General features: G+C 45.1%; 1 protein-coding gene across 1 annotated transcript in view; it reads right to left on the reverse strand.

The window, feature by feature from the left end:
* Positions 1 to 15,975, reverse strand: part of DDX11 (DEAD/H-box helicase 11) — a 35,674-nt gene extending 19,699 nt beyond the window's left edge. The window contains exons 1-6 of the mRNA XM_047066979.1: positions 15,791 to 15,975; positions 15,387 to 15,534; positions 8,521 to 8,769; positions 7,738 to 7,824; positions 7,260 to 7,417; positions 464 to 515 (exon numbers count right to left, since the gene is read on the reverse strand). Of these exons, the coding sequence (XP_046922935.1) occupies positions 464 to 515; positions 7,260 to 7,417; positions 7,738 to 7,824; positions 8,521 to 8,769; positions 15,387 to 15,530 (690 nt within the window). The 5' untranslated portion in view covers positions 15,531 to 15,534; positions 15,791 to 15,975. The remainder of the gene's footprint in view (positions 1 to 463; positions 516 to 7,259; positions 7,418 to 7,737; positions 7,825 to 8,520; positions 8,770 to 15,386; positions 15,535 to 15,790) is intronic.
* Between the last annotated feature and the right edge of the window lie 2,867 nt (positions 15,976 to 18,842).

Here is an 18,842-nt window from a genome sequence, read left to right on the forward strand (position 1 = left end):
CTGAGATGGAGAATAGCGACAAAAGAAGAGAAAAATAGAGGCAAAATATCTACTTTTAACGAAGAAAACAAGAGTCTTACACAAATGAAACCAAATGATTTTAAACATGAGAGGTGTCAGAATCATATGTACCTCACAGAACTCCATGCCAATGAAAATACAAACCAGAGAAGAGGGAGCCAAAGGGCAGGGTGCTCTTGCTCTGGCCTGCCGCCCCCCCTTTCCCCAGAGAGATACCACTGGTCCATGGCCCAGAACAGCAGCTCCTGGATGCCCTGGGGCACACAAGCCCAGGCTTCACTGCCAGGAGAGGCCTCTCCTCTGGGTGCCTAGCCCATCTGGCCAAGTAAGCACCGACACCAAGGTCTGGGTCTGGGGAACCCCAGGAGAGTGAGAAGCAGCTCGGGGGATACAGCCCTGGACTGGGGACCAATCCCAGAATACCCAGGACACGATGTCTTACCTTAGTTACGTGTTCTTCCTCCAGGTCCTCCTCCTCCTCCTCCTCATCCACTCTGAGAGAGAAAAATAACATGGAACAGTCTTCCCTGGGGACTCAGGTCAACTGAGATGCACTGTACCGAGCATGTGCCATGTATGGGAACTAGCTAAACAAGTAAGCTGTTCCCCGCATGGAGGCCAGCATTGCTGGGGTTGGAGCCCTCAGCCAAAGGGAGACAGACCATTCCAACAACCAGGTTCCACCAATGAGCAGGTGCTCATTCGCTCAGTCAGAGAGACACCCCCAGGCTAACACCAACCCCATCCTCCCACTGCCGCTCAGGAGGGAAATGAGAAAGGGGCACAGTATGCCCGAAGCCTAGGTTCAGTGTCTGACTTGTCCCTCATCAAAGGCTACTCTGTCCTCACTGTCCACCCTCCAGAAAACTGGAATTCTCTCAGTTCCCCACAGAACTTTGCTCTTTGCCACCTCAGAGCCTTGGACATGCTGTTCTCTTTGCCTGGAATGCTCTCTCCCTTCACCTCCTCTTTTACCTAGCCAACTGTCAACCTTGAGATCCCCATATAAACATTGTCTCCTCTGTTCAGCCTTCTCCAACCTCCCCCATAGGCTTGGCTGGCCTCTGACACACTGCCATGGCCCCCCTGCACCTCATTCAAAATAACTTATTCTTGGTCTGTTTCCCCCTCCAGACTGTCACGTCCACGGGCAGGACCTGGGAGTATCTAGCTTCTGTGAATGCCAGGGGTCCCACCAAGGCCTTGGCACACAGCAGGAATTCCACGCACATTTCCTGAGGGAAGTCACAACTGACTGCTGACTGACTGAATAAAAGATGCTGTCACTCAGAACCAGATAAATCTCTTCTCTCGCCAGCACCTCAGTCTACCATTCCCAGCAATGAATGAAGAGCCCATGTGCACTGGCAGATTGGTGGGGAGGTAAATCCTGCATTACAAGGCTGAATGTTTGGTCAACGTTATTAGTCTAGGTTCCTCAGAAAACACAAAATCTTTCACAGACACACTCTACCTACAGGGCCATCACTGGGATTCTTTTTACTCACCTGGCAAATTTTATTTAAAAAAAAAAGCAGAAATGCTAATTGCTTTGGGGGATTAGAAGAGGAGTTATAGGGTTGCCTTCCCGGTCAATAAATAAATCAATAATTGTTCAGTCAGCTTTGTCTGAAAGGCCTTGATTTAAATCACACAGTAAGCAAACTCAACCGAATCTAGTAAGAAGCTGGACATGTGAAGAAATGAAGAGCAAAAATTTTATATTCAGAATGAGTTGTGTTCTCAGAGAGGCTCATGTCTCTTGAAATGCCAGGGCACTGGAAGCTGTAGAAATCTGCAGGATTACTGGCTCAGGCCCAGACCCTAAGTAGCACTTTCTCTAATATTCACAAACTCCACTCAAGTTCTTTTCTTGTTCCCAGGGGCCTCTTGAGGAGAAGTACAGGAGTGGGCAAGCAGTCTTGGAGGCAGGTGGCAAAGGGTTTACAGAGCCTCTCTGCCCTTATCTCTTCGAGATAGGATGCATAAAGAGGTCTGGACATCTCAGCCCTGGGCAGGGTCAAAAGTTTTGGTTCTAATCCAGATCCCGAAATCTGTGCTTAGGGGCAGGCCTCTGAGCACCAAAGGAAAAGCCCAGGACTAGATGATTTCACAGGCAAATTCTACCAAATATTTAAAGAAATAATGCCAACCCTTCTCAACCTCTTCCAAAATACTGAAGAGGAGGGAACACTCCCAAACTCATTTTATGAGACCACCATTACCCTGATACCAAAGCCAGGTAAGAACACTACAAACACAGGAAACTACAGGCTAGCATATTTCCCTGATGAATACAGATGCAAAAATTCTCAACAAAACACTAACAAACTGAACTAAATGGCATATTAAAAGGATCATACTCCATGATCAAGTGGGATTTATCCCTAAAATATGATGGCTCATCATATGCAAATCAGTAAACGGGGTATATCAATAAATAGAATGATATATAAAAGTCACATAATCATCTCAACACAGAAAAAAACATGACAAAATCCAACGCCTGTTCATGATAAAAATTCTCAATCAATTAGGTACAAATGAATGTACCTCAACATAATAAAGGCCATCTATTACAAGCCCACAGCTAACATCTGAACAGTAAAAGAGTGAAAGCTTTTGCACCAAGACAAGGAAAAAGACAAAGTTGCCCACTCTCACCACTCCTATTCAACATAACACTGGAAGTCATAGCCAGACCAATCAGACAAGAAAAAGAAATAAAAAGCATCCAAATTGGAAAGGAAGAAGTAAACGACATGAGTTTATTTACAAAAACCCTGAAGATAGCACCAAAAAACTGCTAGGTAGGACTAATAAATTCAGTGAAGCTGCAGGGCACATGACCAACACACAAAAATCAGGTACATTTCTGTACACTAATAATAAACTATCTGAAAAAGAAATAAAAGTCTAACTTATAAAGGCATCAAAAACAATAAAATACTGGGGCACCTGGGTGGCTAAGTCAGTTGAATGTCTGACTCTTGATTTCAGCCCAGGTCATGTCTCACAGTTTGTGAGTTTGAGCCCCGCATTGGGCTCTGAGCTGACAGCTCGGAGCCTCCTTGGGATTCTCTCTCTCCCTCTCCCTCTCCCTACCCCTCCCCCACTCACACTCTTTCTTTCAAAATAAATTTTAAAAAACATTTATTTTATTTTTTTTTTTAATTTTTTTTTCAACGTTTTTTATTTATTTTTGGGACAGAGCGAGACAGAGCATGAACGGGGGAGGGGCAGAGAGAGAGGGAGACACAGAATCGGAAACAGGCTCCAGGCTCTGGGCCATCAGCCCAGAGCCCGACGCGGGGCTCGAACCCACGGACCATGAGATCGTGACCTGGCTGAAGTCGGACACTTAACCGACTGCGCCACCCAGGCGCCCCGAATTTTAAAAAACATTTAAAAAAAACAATTAAATATTGGGGTGCCTGGGTGGCTCAGTTGGTTAAGCGTACAACTCTTGATTTCAGTCAGGACATGATCTGATCTCACAGTCTGTGATTCTGAGCCCTGCATCAGGCTGTGTTCTGACAGCAAGGGGCTTGCTTGGGACTCTCTTCTCTCCCCCTCTCTGCCCCTCCCCCACTCACCTGTTCTCTGTCTCTCTCAAAGTAAATAACTTAAAAAAAAAAAAACCAAACAAACAATAAAATACTCAGGAATAAATTTAACCAAGGAGGTGAAAAACATATACTCAAAACTACAAGACTTTGATGAAGAAACTGGAGATGACACAGATGACAAAATGTCCTATGTTCATGGGTCACAAGAATTAATGTTGCTAAAATGTCCATACTACTCAAAGCTATCTATAGATTTAATGCAATTCCCTATCAAGATTCCAATGGCATTTTTACAGATATAGAAAAAGAATCCTAAAAATCATTAGGAACCACAAAAGACCCCAAATAGCCAAAGCAATCTTGAGAAAGAATAAAGCTGGAGGAATCACAATTCCTTATTTCAAACAGCATGGTAATCAAAACACTTTGGTACTGGCATAAAAACAGACACGTAAGACCCGTGGAACAGAACAGAGCCCAAAAATAAACCCAGGTATATATAGTAAAGTACTATTGGACAAGGGAGCTAAGAATACTCAATGAGGAAAAGATGGCCTCTTCAACATGGTGCTGGGCAAACTGAATAGTCACAGGCAGAAGAACGAAATGGAACCCCTCTCCTACACCACTCACAAAAACTAAGTCAAAATGGATTAAAAACTTAAACCTAAGACCTAAAATCATAAAACTCCTAGAAGAAAACACAGGAAAAAGTTTCATGACATTGTTCTTCTCAATAATTTCTTGGATAGGACATCAAAAGTATAGCAACAAAAGCAAAAATAAACAGGTGGGACTATGTCAAACTAAAAAGCTTCTGCACAGCAAAAGAAACAATCAACAAAATGAAAAGGCAACCAAGAAATGGGAGAAAATATTTGCAAACCACCTATCTGATGATAAGGGGCTTATATCCAAAATATATAAGGGACTCATAGAACTCAACAGCAAAAAACAAGTAATCCAATTAAAAAATGGGCAGAGGTGGGGCACCTGGGTGGCTCAGTTGGTTAAGCGTCCAACTTTGGCTCAGGTCACGATCTCATGGTTTGTGAGTTCAAGCCCAGCATCAGGCTCTGTGCTGACAGCTCAGAGCCTGGAGCCTGCTTCAGATTCTGTGTCTCCCTCTCTCTCTGCCCCTCCTCCACTCACACCCTCTTTCTCAAAAATAAACAGAAAAAAATTTTTTAAATGGGCAGAGGAACTGAATATACATTTTTCCAAAGACATACAAATAGCCAACAGGTACACGAAAAGATGCTCAACATCACTGATCCCCAAGGAAATGCAAGTCAAAACTGCAATGAGATTTCACCTCACACCTGTTAGCATGGCTACCGCCAAAAAGATAAAAAGATGAGGTGCTTGGGTGGCTCAGCCCATTCAGCATCCAACTCTCGATTTCAGCTTGGGTCACGATCCCAGGGTCATAAGGATCAAGCCCCAGGTCAGGCGCTGCACTGAGAATGGAGCCTGCTTGGGATTTTCTCTCCCTCTGCCCTTCTCTCCTGCTTGTACTCTGAAAGACAAGGAACGGAACGGAACGGAACGGAACGGAACGGAACGGAAAGGAAAGGAAAGGAAAGGAAAGGAAAGGAAAGGAAAGGAAGAAAGAGAAAGAAATGTTTGCAAGGATGTGGACAAAAGGGAACCCTTGCGCACTGTGGGTGGCAATGTAAACTGGTGCAGCCACTCTAGAAAACAGCATGGACATTCCTCAAAAAATTAAAAAATATTAAGTAGCATATGACCCAGCAATCCCATTTCTGGGTATATATCTAGAGGAAATGAAATCACTATCTCGTGGAGATCTCTGCATCCTCATGTTCAATGCAGCACTGATGAAAACAACCGAAGTATCCACTGACAGATGAATGAATAATGAAAATGTCTCTCTCTCTCTCTCTCTCACACACACACACACACACACACACACACACACACGGAAATATTCAGCCATAAAAAAGAAAGAAGTCTTGCCATTTGTGACAATATATATGGACCTTGAGGGCATTCTGCTAAGTGATGTAAGTCAGACAGAGAAGGACAATTCTGTGGCATATCCTAAGTGGGATCTAAAAAAACCAAACTCCTAGAAACAGAGTAGATTGCTAGGGGCTGAAGAGGGACATGAAAGTAGTCAAAAGGTAAAGGTACCATTATAAGATAATACGTTCTAGGGTCACAGCATGATGACTGTCATTAACTACACTGTATTGTACACCTGACAGCTGCTAGGAGAGCACATCTTTAAAGAAATGTTAAGTATGTGAGACGATGGATTTGTTAACTACCCTTATCATAGTGATTGTTTTGCAATGCATACATGTATCAGATATCAGATCATCATGGTATGTATCTTAAACTTACACAATGTTATAACCCAATTATATCTCAATAAAGCTGAGGGGGAAAAGAAAGAAAAGTCAGGGCAGCTGGGACGCTGAGCACCCGATGGTGAAGTTAGAAGGTGCACTGCAGACAGACTGAAGATTTTCTCCATCACAAAAGAGTCAACCAAAGGTTTCAGGCCTTGGAGTTACACTCTACACAGACATGGTGACCAGTGTCAATGAGAATGTAGAACACTGGAGTCACCTTTAGAGGAGCAGAAAACAATGCTTCCAAGTTGGGAGCCTAAGAGGGATGACCTCTAGGGGTACTTGTGACTTGGGGAAAGAACTGATATCAAAATGACTTTAATGCCCTAATGCCCAAATACAATCCTGTTACTCCCTTGTTTGAAACCCCACAGCCCCACTGCACTGAGAACACCCAAACCCTCAGTGGACCCATGAGGCCCAAACACACAGCTGCCTCTTCTTCCCCTCTCTCCCTCATTCGCTCTTGCCCAGCCCTTGGGCCTTCTCTGTGCCCCTTGAACTTACCAAACCTGTTCCCGTTTCCAGACCAGGGTACCTTCAGGCTACTGACTAGACCTCTCTTCTCCCAGGTCTCCCCAAGGCTCTTTCTCATGCTTTGTCACCCCCTTGGAGGGCTCTCCTAGCTTCACCTGGAGGTGCGACCCCACACGCTACCCCTTTCACCAGTTTTATTCTCCTCCTGGGCAAATGTGCTCATTTCACAGTTCTGGTGTACATTCCCCACCCCCCTGCCATCAACTACATGCAAGCTCTGGAGGGCAGGGGTCATGTCTGTCATCTGTGGCATCTGGAGCCACGCCACACCTAGAGCAGACCCTCAAAGGTCATTTGTGCAACTAAAGCATGAATGAAAAAGGAGGCTCCCACTAGGGCAGTGTGGCCTCAGAACATCCTCACTGTCACCTTCAGTGTTTCTACTCCACCCAGCAGCTTAGGACTCACACATCAGAAACTCAGAAGCCAGAAGGCGAAAAGAACAAGTTGGGCTAAGGATACGTTGATGATTTATATCATAAACCTCACAAGGTGTAGTCTAGGAGCTAAGAGCACATGATCAAGAGTGGCCTGGGTGCTGGGTGCAGGTCCCTGCTCCTCCCCTTCCTAGCCCTGTAGCCTAAGGCACAGCCCCCATTTATGAGGAACTTAAGGGATGGCATTCCATCCCTTCAGATGTCTCATGAGGGACACAGCAGGCTGCCTCTCTCTAGGCACAGGAGCTGCCTCCCTGAGAGCCCCCATGCAGACCAGCGCAGGGGAGGTGGGTAAAGGAGAAGCACCATCTTACCCACGAGCTGCTCCCTTCTCCTCATCGCTCTCGTACTCGGCGAGGACCAGCTCCTCGTCCCCACATACCAGCTGCTCTAGGGGCTCGGTCCCTGTTCCTTCTGCTAGCATCTCCCTGCTGAGGTGGAGGAGACGCTCCATTTCTTCTTCTTCCCGTCTCTGTGTAAGAGCATTACAAGTGGGACAGAGGAATCTCAGTACAGGTGCCCCTGCCCCCTTGATGGAGTCACCCTCGAAGTGGCTACCACCAAGGACAACACACATGCCGTTTCCACAGGCCTCGCTGTCCTACTGGTATCTCCACCCCAGGCATCAATACCTCAGCTCAAGCTGCCAGCTTCTGGGTGATGGAGGGGGGGGGAGGGTCAGGGCAAGAATACTGAGGTCCTGACCACTCACCCAAAGGAGAAACTCCGTGAGGCCCCAGGCAGTGGGACCGTGCCCGTACACCATCCCTGCCACTCCGAGAGGACACTCACCATGCGCTTGGCTGCATACTTGAGCTGTGCATTGTGACGGATCTGCTGCAGGCGCTCTTCTCGCTTCTTCCGCCTGACCTGCTCCTCCTACAGGGTAAAGGAGCCACACGGGAAACTCCCGCAGGAGGCCCAAACCAGGCCCTCCTTAAAGAGTTGGGGCTTGGCCTCGTGCCGCTTCACACAGGGCGGTTCTCCCTTCCATGGGCAACTCTCAAGGGTGCAGCAGCATCCCTGACCCTCACTGGGTCCCAGCCCTATTGCTCACTGCAGGTCTACACACTCCCTCCCGAAGCCACAGACTCTCAATCAAATTCATTCCCTTAATGGAGCTTGCAGCCACTGAACCATGTTGCCAATGGCAACAGTGAGGTTCTTTTTCCAGGTGGGTAATGAATGGAACTGCCAATCCCTGGTCTAGAGAAGGCCCACTGACATCAGCTTTAAAAAGACAGAAAGCGGGATGCCTGGGTGGCTCAGTCAGTTGAGTGTCCAACTCTTGGTTTCAGCTCAGATCATGATCTCATGGTTCAAGAGTTCAAGCCTCGTGTCGGGCTCCGTGCTGACAGCGCAGAGCCTGCTTGGGATTCTCTCCTCCTCCTTCTCTCTCTGCCCCTCCCCCACTCTCCCTCTCTCAAACAAATAAACTTTAAAAAGACAGCAAGGGCACAGTACCACTGGCTCAAGAAGGCACTGCAAAGGAGAAGGACACACTCATCAACCCCAAATTACCACCCAAACACTGTTTCCTGGATCATTCTCACCTCCCGTCACCCTAGGGCTCACCTTCAGCCGGTCCACCAGGTCCCTTTCTTCTTTCTTCTGCACAAACTGAGTCACCCAGTCAGGCTCTCCGGCAGGCCTCAGGGTGTCTGGGGTCTCTTTGCAGGAGGATGAAAGAAATGGGGCCTGATCCTTCCCATCACTTAAGGGGACAGTTCCAGTTTCAAGGAGACGTGCTTCTTCTTGATGTTTCTTCTGTTCAAAGTCACGGAGCCAGGAAAGGGCCCCACAAATCAGACTTAAAGATTTTCCCTACAGGAAGAAAAATGTCTTCAGGAAAAAAGAACAAAAATTAAAGCTTTCCAGATGATGTTTCCCATTTTAATAAAGCCTTCAGGGAAGGTCTACCTTTAATTACTAGAAGGTAGTTTAAGACCGAGCTGGGAAAGGGCAGGAAGGGAATTAGCAAAAGGATAGCCAAGGAAAATATGAAAAAGGAAGAAATGAAAATGAAATTCATGGTTTAATTATACAGCTCACTGTTCCTAAAATAATTTAATGTGGCTTATCAGGTTACATATAAATACCGCAAGTTAACAAAATTAGAAGGTGAAGAATTTGGAGCACCTGAGTGGCTCAGTAGGTTAAGCGTCAGACTTCAGCTCGGGTCATGATCTCACGGTTCGTGAGTTCAAGCCCCACATGGGGCTCTGTGCTGACAGCTCGGAGCCTGCTTGGGATTCTCCCTTTCTCTCTGCCCCTCCCCCACTTGTACTCTCGCTCTGTCTCTCTCTCTCAAAAATAAACATTATTAAAAAAAAAAAAAAAAAAGGTGAAGAATTAGATAAATAACCCCCAAAAAGAATTTAGGCCAAATAATATATAGCTTGAAATCCTATATCCTCACTAAGGGGGAGCCACCTTGGTCTCTCCACTTTAATACGGCCCCATGAGTCCCGGTCTTCAAAACACTTTAAAAGCAAACGAATTGCTCTGGAGAACACAATTCTTTACTTAAAGACCAGAATTTTCCCTGTGGGTTGAATTGGGACCCTCCGCCCAAACTCTTGTGTTAAGTCCTAACCCTGAGTGTCTCAGAATGTGACCTTATTTGGAAATAGGGTCACTCCAGATGTATTTAGTTAAGATCAGGGCCCTGATCCAGTAAGACTGGTGTCCTTACAGAAAGGGGAAATTGGGACACCAAGGCATGCCCAGAGGGAAAGCGATGTGATAAAACACAGGGGGGCAGGCCAGAACAGTCTCTTCTTTCTCACCCTCAGAGAGACCCACCCCTGCCCACACTGTGATTCTGCATTTCTGGCCTCCAGAACTGTGAAGAGGAAGTTTCTATTACTGAAACCCCCAGCCTGTGAAACTCTGTTACGGCAGGGGGAGCACTAACACAGTCCTTCTGGGAGGCCGCTGACATGGGTTTCTTAAGGCTGCTTCTTCTGGTGTCCAAAGGGCAGTTCAGTTCAGGCAAGTCTCTACAGGAACCTACATGTTCCAGGCAAGCAGTCAGCTCTCCGAGCCTGCTTAAACTAGGGGGTCCCAGAGTACCCAGAGGGGTTCTGAACCTAATTTGGGCTTAAACGAACTATAGGTAAAATGCACAGGTGTTCAGAGATGGGGAAAAAGCAGAGCACAGTGGCTAAGGCTCCAGAGTCTAGGCTGCTGGCCAAACACTGGCTCCTCCACTCACCAGCTGTGACCTGAGGCTAACCTTTCTAGGCTTCTTTGCTCCACACGTACAAACATGGGAAGTTGGGGAAAAAAAAAAAAGGTGGGGAGGGGGATAGTAATAGTACCTTCCTCAGAGAACTGCTGCAAGCATTAAGTTCCTACCCATAAAGGTTAATACCTACAGGGGCACCTGGGTGGCTCAGTGGCTTAAGCATCCAGCTCAGGTCATGATCTCACAGATTAAGCCCCGCATTGGGCTCTGTGCTGACACCTCAGGGCCTGAAGGCTGCTTCAGATTCTGTGTCTCCCTCTTTCTGCCCCTCCCCTAATTGCGCTCTGTCTCTCCCTCTCTCTCAAAGATAAATAACATGAAACATAACATCTCAAAGATAAATAAACATGAGAAAAAAATTTTTTGAAAGAAAAAGGTTAATACCTACACTAGGATTAGAACAATACGTGGTACATAAGTAAGCAGCTGGAGTTTTTTTTTTTGCTATTATTAAGTAATAATAATACAATTATTACTGTCCTAGATTAAGAACCTATTTCATCAATTCTTAAAAGGCCCTATGATAGAATGGCACTTCTAACATATCTATGGAAAAGCCCCATATATACCATTTCTCTCAGCTTTTGAGAAATACTGAGTGGCAGAGACTTCCAGACAGCACTCCCCAGCAGAACCTGGAGAGCAGCCATTCTGTACTGCCAGTAAAATGGGGAGCTCCTGCCTTTAGCCATCACCTGGCTAGCAGCAGGTGAGACATCCCCCTGTAACAATGGCCCAGGGGCAGACACCTGGTTAGAGAGCCAGCACTCTCCACTTCAAAGTGAGCTGAGGAAGTTCCTAAGGGGAAGGTCAAAGTTATCCTCCAGAAACAATTGTGAATACACTCTAACACAAAGAGAAAGGAGAACTAAGGTCCTGCAATTCTATACCTTCTAATAAGACAGCAAAAGTATTAATCGGAAAATGTTAAAAGGATGTATGACCAAATGCTTGCCTCAGTTATGAAATAAATCTAATAAAGTACCCACAATATACCTAGCTTTGAACAATGTTATTTCCTGGGGTACCATCCAAGATATCACAGTCATAAAATACATGCCAAGATAAGTAAATTCATTCATTCTAAACACCCACATTGTAGCAAGTGCTGGGCTTGATACTGGGAAGCAGCTCCCTAAAAATCCCCACAGGCACAAACTTAACGCAGGACCTGCAGGGCATCACAGTTCTCTGTGAAGCATGGACTCCAGGTTTTAGAGTGCCCAAAATTGCAATGTTACACAAGGCACAGGGGGCACAAGGTCAGAAGGTCAGCACAACGTGGTGGAGTCATGAAAGGCTAAAAAGGTGACATGTCCAAGTTTAGTAGGCATCATGAGGACCCAAGTGGGGAGGTGGCCACCCAGGGCATAGGCCCAGCAGGTGAGGCCTGGCATGTAACAACATGGCGACAGGAGAAAGAGCTTACCAGAGGTGAGATGCAGACAGGGTCAGAATGTGATGGTAGCTGAAGACACAACAAAGATATGAGGACCTGGAATCAGAAACATCAACAACAAAGAGCTGAGAAGAGGAAGAGGATGTACGGAATGGGCAGAGGGCTGAGATGGGGACCTGAAGCCTTCAGATTAAACAGGGCAGAATAAATGCATGCTCTTCTGTGTTCTTTTCTGAAACACACTAAATTTACACCAAAGGAAGAAGAGGCTTAAACCCCACAGAAAGAAAGTGGAAGAAGGGAGGGTAACAAGTTTTAGGAGAGATGAAAAGCAGAGAACTGGACGTGACAGAGTAAAGGACTGTAAGCCTAAGTGCCTGCAGAGATCTTCTCTGCAAAAGATAGGATGTGCACCCTCTGGAGGAGCTAAGCCAGGAGGGCCCCGGAGATAGCAGGTCAAGTGAAGGGTGGAGAAGGAAGTTGAAATCAAACCAGGACACTAAGCAAAAAACCATGCACCTGAAGCCACTTCCCCAGGACACCCTCGAGAATACTAACCATCAGCCTAGGACTAGAAGGCAAGAGTTTAGAGGAGCCTTCTCTGGAAAAACTGGATGGCTCAAGAGAAATCACACAGACACTGATCACTGGAGGCCCCAACAGAGAGGCCAGTTCAGTGGTCCACAGCCAGCTTGCACCACAGGCCTGTCCGTCAGCCCTGTGGTAGCTTTTTCTTGAACACCAATAGAAGACAGCCAAAGATCACCAGACAGTTGAGGAAAGCCTCTCAACAAAACACAGAACCAAAACTGGGGGAGGGAGGAGGCTGCATGACAAGATGATACAGGGGGGCACAAAAATTCAAAATACTGCTATAATTGATATCCTCACAAAGATATTATTTCCATGAAACAAAAACAGGATGCTATTTTTAAAAATCAAAGAATAAGAAAAGTTCTTGAATATTAAGGCTAGGATAATAAACTGAATAGAAAGACTGGACAGCAAAGTCAAAGAAATCTTAAGTAGAATTTAAAGCAAAAAGAAAACAAAACAAAACCCAACCAGGATGCCCAAAGAGATGGGCAATTAGAAGAAAACATAATTACAGAATTAACCAGCAAGTCCAAAACTCAAAGAATGGGAGTACCAGGAAGATTATCAGATGTGAGAAAATGTCTCAGAATGGAAAGATAGAAGCCTCCAGGTGGAAAGAGCCCACCAAGTGGCCAACACAAGGAACTGAACACACACATCCGACCCATCAACATGAGATTTCAGAATACAAAAGATAGAGGAGATCCTGAAAACTTTGGAGGATGAGGTGGGTCAGGTCACCACCAAGAACTGGGGTGCAGGTTTCACGGGACTTCTTAGTAGCCACAATGGAAACTAGAGAGGAAAGGGAGTAGTTGTGAGGGAAAAGTGTTCTGCAGCTAGAATTACATACCCAACCAAACTATCAGTATCAATCAAGAGAAAGGCAGATTAATACCCTTTCAGCAAGTCTCAAAATCTTACCTCCCATACAACCCTTCAGGAATGTTCTCTACCAAAACAAAGAAGATAACGAATCCAGGAAACAAGAGACTCAAACACAGAAAAAACTTAAGAATACGCACAACAACATGGATGAATCCCCAAAATATTATGCTGGCTGAGCATAAGAAGCTGGTCACAAAAGAGTACTTATGATATGATGCCATTTTCAAGAAATTTTAGAAAGTTAAAACTCATCTACAGAGATGGTAAATGATCACTGACTACCTGAGGCTGGGGCAGGGTGTGAGGGGAGGAACAGCAGCCAGGGGTACAACAAACTTTCTGGGCTGGTGGAAATGTTTGGCATTTTCATTGTGGCAGTGGTTATATGGGGGTTTCCATCTGTCAACACTCACTGAACTTGTGGACTTACAAGGGGTGTATTTTATTGTATGTCAATTATACTTCATAATGTTGCTTTTTTTTTTTTATTTTTTAAGGAGAGATGGGAAATCTTAGTACAATAGCTGTGAAGCAGATCGTAAGAACAAATGGGAGAATTTCAAGAAGGAAGTCTGCAGGGTAAAATGGAATTGGTAATTACTATAGACTGAATTATATTGCCCCCAAATTCATGTTGAAGCCCTAATCCCCCAGGTGACCGTATTGGAGAAAAGGCCTTCAAGGAGGTCCTAAGGACAGAGCCCTGATCCTATAGAACTGGTCTACTTATAAAAGGGGAGAGACACCAAAGATCTCTCTACCACATGAGGACACAACAAGAAGGAGGCCCTCACAAGCCAGGAAGAGTCTCCACCAGAAGCTAGAGGCTGCCCAAACCTTGATCTTGCACTTCCCAGCCTCCTGAACTGTGAAAAATAAGTTTCTGTCATCTGAGCCACCCAATCTGTGGTATTTTGTTATGGCAGCTGAGGAGCCAGACTAAGCAGTAATTTTATGTCTGGAATATCCTACGGAGGCCACTGGATGGTGTGAGAGAAAGTGGTGTAGGCATATTAGCTAGACATACTTTAAAAGGCATACTGGGAAAATAAAAATTATTCAAGACGAAAACCCATAATCAGAGCATACCGGCTTAGGAGAGGCTAACACTTTCCATCTAACTACAACAGGAGGATGGGGCGAGGGAAGGAAAAGAAATGGTAAGAAAGCTGCATCTTAGCTCTCACAAGAGGAAGGTACAATGATTAAAATCCATAAATCAAGAAATAGCACGAAACTTACAATTTCAAATGTGCTATGCAAGTATATTTCTTAGTAAACAGTTAAAAGAATTATAAGTACCTGCCCAAAGAACCAAGTTTAATACATTTAACTTTTTAAATGACATGCATTATTTTTGATTCATGTTTTGGGATCACTTTACACAAAGGAGAGGGATATGTTCACCACCACCAACTGTTGCAGAATGGTCAAATAAGGACTCGAAACACCCAAATCTATTTACCAGGAAGCCTCTGCTGATACTAAGAACACCTCAGTGGACTGGTAGTGGACTGCTGCACTGGGTTAAGAACCTCCTGTGGGTCGAACATGCCGAGCTCCACCGGATGACAGAGACATGGAGGACGGCCTCCAGGAGGTCGCAGCCTCACTGGGGGACCTTCACATCAACGCAGGCATCTCACCATCACACGGTACTTTCTGAGCGGGAGGCAAGAGGCTGGGACTGCTTGCCATAGCCCTAATCCTCCTCAAGGCCACCCTCTGATAAATCCCTCTCTCATTCCAGTCCCAGAAGGAAAAACTCAGGGCCCTTTGATGGGAACCCTCAGCACTTAGTAACCTCGTTCCTAAAGACTAAACCGATAGGTTTAATCTGTGAAAAAGCCAAACTAATTTGTTTCTCAACATCAAAGCAGTTGTGTACCCAGAACAATCTGGAAAGTTTTAGTGCTACAGGTCTTGGTTTCTACTGGGATTCAAATTCTTTAGCCTAATTGTTCTCAGATTCGGGGGCTGTGTTTATTTATTTATTTTTTTAAGTAGGCTTCACGCCCAGCACGGAGCCCAACACGGCTCAGCCAAACCCATGACCCTGAGACCAAGACCTGAGCTAAAATCAAGAGTCAGAGGCTCAACTGACTGAGCCACCCAGGTGCCCTTCTGTTTAACATTTTAATACAGGAAGTGACTATTACTCAGAAAGATAAACTGAGAGAACTACTTTGCCTGACGTCAAACCATGAAAATCTCTGCCTAGACTAACAAGCATGCTAGGTGGCCTCTGCAGTGTTGGAATCAGGGGTCTCTCAGGACACTTCTTAGCCCCTGATGATGCATACTTACAGTGCCAGTTGGACTCTCAAATATTCCAATCTTGCCAGTGTCCAACACCCGATAGAGCTCAGCCATGAAGTCTTTCTGGATGGAATAGGGTGTGAAGGGAAAAGGGAAATGGATGCCACCATCTTCCTGGGTTTTATTAGCCATGGTCCTAGGGGGAAAAAATAAACCTGGAAGTACTGGCTTGAAATCTAGAACAGTTCCTAAGAGCAGTCTCAATACTAGTTATGGAATTTCTCCTTAGGTTATACACTGTTTTGCAAGCAGAGACCATGTTCTCTCCATTCCAGGTATCGTCACGAAGCCATACCCAAATCATGTAATCCACTTGGTGACATTTATCAGAAATGGTTACACAGAAAGCAGCCTATTAAAGCCCCTGAACAGAAATCGCCCTGCCATTTTACCTGGGATTATTTCGCTTTTTAGACACCCTTCTAACACCTCCAGGAAAAGTGCACAGACTTCCTCTCAGAGACCTGTGCCCCTGATGTCAAGGATGTCGCTCCTGGCTACCTCTGCAGGACGGTTCTCTCACATCTCCACAGTGCAGCCTTTGCCTGGCACAGCTGCCTCACTGAAGCCTGCTGGGAAGATCTGGAAGATCATGATGCACAGGCAGAGAATTACTGGTACGTTCTTTCCGAGGCACAGGTTCACGTATACATACATATTTCACAGGTATCTTTAATGTGCTTCTTAGTTCGTCCTAGCCTCCACTTCCAGTATAAACCAGAGCCTCCTCCTAAAACTTCTCCAGCTTTAAGAAATAAAGAGTTTTCTGTCTGCTTGCAGGCTGGGAGAAGCTCTCTTCACAGGGACTAAGACCTGGTTGCCAGAGCTTCCAATACTGAGACCACAGCATTTCTTGTTCCTTGCCAGGCCAAGGTCTAAGAACTCTGCGGCTCCTTTTTCCCTCCTCTTCTGAACCACATTTCTCTGAGATAGCTTCTCCATACCCTTTCTTCCTTCATTACCATTTGGAGGACTGACTCTTCGATCCTGGTTCCCACTCTCTTTTTGGAAGTCACTGCTCCAAACTATTGGACAGGCCCATCTCTTCTAAATACAAATAATTATCAATCTGAAATCCACTTGCTATGTAACTGGCCTCAATAAGACTAATGACAGTGTCCATACATTTATGAAATAAGGGTAGTTGCCATGATGTTCTTCCAGTTTAGGGACACCTAAAAGGACTACAGAGGTGAAAGAACTACAAGAAGGGTGACTTTGCGGGCACCTGAGTGGCTCAGTCAGTTAAGCGTCCGACTCAGTTTCAGCTCAGGTCATGATCTCACGGTTTGTGAGATAGAACCCCACACGGGGCTCTGCACTGATGGTGTGGAGCCTGCTTGGGATTCTCTGTCTCCTCTCTCTCCCTGCCCCTCCCCCACTTATGCATGCTCTCTCTCTCAAAATAAGTAAATAAACTTAAAAAAAGGGGGTGACTTTTAAAAACTAGGACAAGTCAATACTGAGAGGGAGGCATGTAATCAAAAAACCATTCAGATCAGAATAAAAGAGGAAGGTATCTAACAAATATTGATCAGTTCACAGGCCTTTTTACTACTATTATCTCAATTAACCCGTACCACACTCTAAGGATACAGTTGCTGGATACTAATGCTTACAGAAATTAGTTTTCAAAGGCACAGCTAATAAGAGGAAAGCCAGGGATCCAAACCAAGATCCATATGGCTCTTTTAGTAAGATTCGTCTGGGAAAAGATAACTAGCATAAAAGGGAGATCTACTGAAAATATACATATTGAGAAATTAAAAATTGAGACAACGTGCCAAAACCTAGAACCTAAGGCACTAGCAGAGTGTGATTTCTTGCAGACCACAACTACAAAGTAGTCTGGATTCTAAGAGGGCTCCAAGAACTTCACCAGCAAGTAAACACCCATGGATTGTCCTTCTCCCACTCAGTCACATGCCACATGGAGCCACTCAATGACCTCCTCTGCTTACTCATAGCTTCTGCTTACCCAAAACCTCAGCTTGCACAGGGCCTCTTCGCACCCTCTACCTTTCAGCTCCAACTCTCAATGCCAAGGGAAAAATCTTTCCATGTTTCTTAGTTCTAAATCCCAAGAGAAAAATCTAGTCAGCACTGCCTCTCCATTTAAAATAGATCACTCACTGGTCAGCCTATCGACTGATGAGTTACCCTGCCTGATATAATCAGCTTGGGCCTCGTGCTTACTCTCCACCACTCCCTTCCACCCCTGCGTGGGAAACAATGGACATTTAGGACTCCCCTTACCTCCTTAAAAATGACTCCCTCCCTATTTGGCCACCCCATGTGGGTCAAATAACACTCCCATCCAAACACACACCACCCTACTTTAAGTGACTCTTTTGTCTTATTACCCTGTATTTAATTTCTTCACAGCTCTTAGCACTAGCTGAACTTATTTTATTTACAATCCTCCCCTACCAGAATATACACAGCATAAAAGGAGGAAACTTGTCTGTCTTGTTCTTCCCTGCCCCTAGCACCAGAATACGTACTTTGGCGCCTATTAGGTATTCAAATAAATCTTGATGAAATGAATGAATAGCCAGCTTGACATGGTGGCTGTAGGTAGAGGTTTCTGTTCTTCAGAGGTGTGGGTAGAATAGTCCCCATGACTAAAATATCTAGTCCAAGAGCCCGTTAATAATTTCAAACTGTTTTCACATAACCTCACAGCAACCCTGTGTGATATTTTTATTAGCTCTATTTTATAGATGAAAACGCTGAGACTCAGAAAGATTGAGACTTGCCCAGTCACTCAGCAAGTGCTTGAACTCAAGATGTGAACCCCCATCTGCCAGATCTCCAAGCCCTTGGGCTTTATATTTCCTCCCTCTTCCTCCCACCAGGGCAAGCAGACTGAAAAGAAAGACTTGGTTACTAAACTTCAGAATGACAACATGAAACAATACAGAAGAAAAGCAATTATTATTTCACTTCCCTGTGGGTGGTAATTATGGATCTCATTATTCCCAAAGCAGCACAAGCCAAATCACAAGTTAAAGAAGGGTTTGCATAAATCCTTGAATAATGGATTCACTAAGCGCTATTAAGGTCATTTGGTGTAACTCTTTCTGACCTCTTCAGGTTGGTTTTGTGGAGGACAACCACGACCCCACACGAGTTCTCCCTAGAAATCCCCACCAGTGCCAAGGCACATGCCATACACTTATAAAGGACATAAGATACATGAAAGCCCTCAGGGACATATTAATTCTGAGAGTTCATTTTCTCTGGTACCCAATTATCACTCATTATTTACCTGTGTATAAACTATTGCTATAGACTAAATTGTGTCCCCCCAAAATTTATGTATTAAAGGCCTAACCCCCCATATAGACTGTATTTGAAGATACGGCTTTTGGGGAAAACTGAGGTTAAACAAAATCTAAGAGTGGGGTCCTAATCCTTACTAGGAATGGTGGCCTTATAAGA

The sequence above is a fragment of the Lynx rufus genome, unplaced genomic scaffold, assembly GCF_022079265.1.
Source record: "Lynx rufus isolate CCGP_SWC_20201006 ecotype Redwood Valley unplaced genomic scaffold, mLynRuf1.p SCAF_7, whole genome shotgun sequence".
Classification (NCBI taxonomy): Eukaryota; Metazoa; Chordata; class Mammalia; order Carnivora; family Felidae; genus Lynx; species Lynx rufus.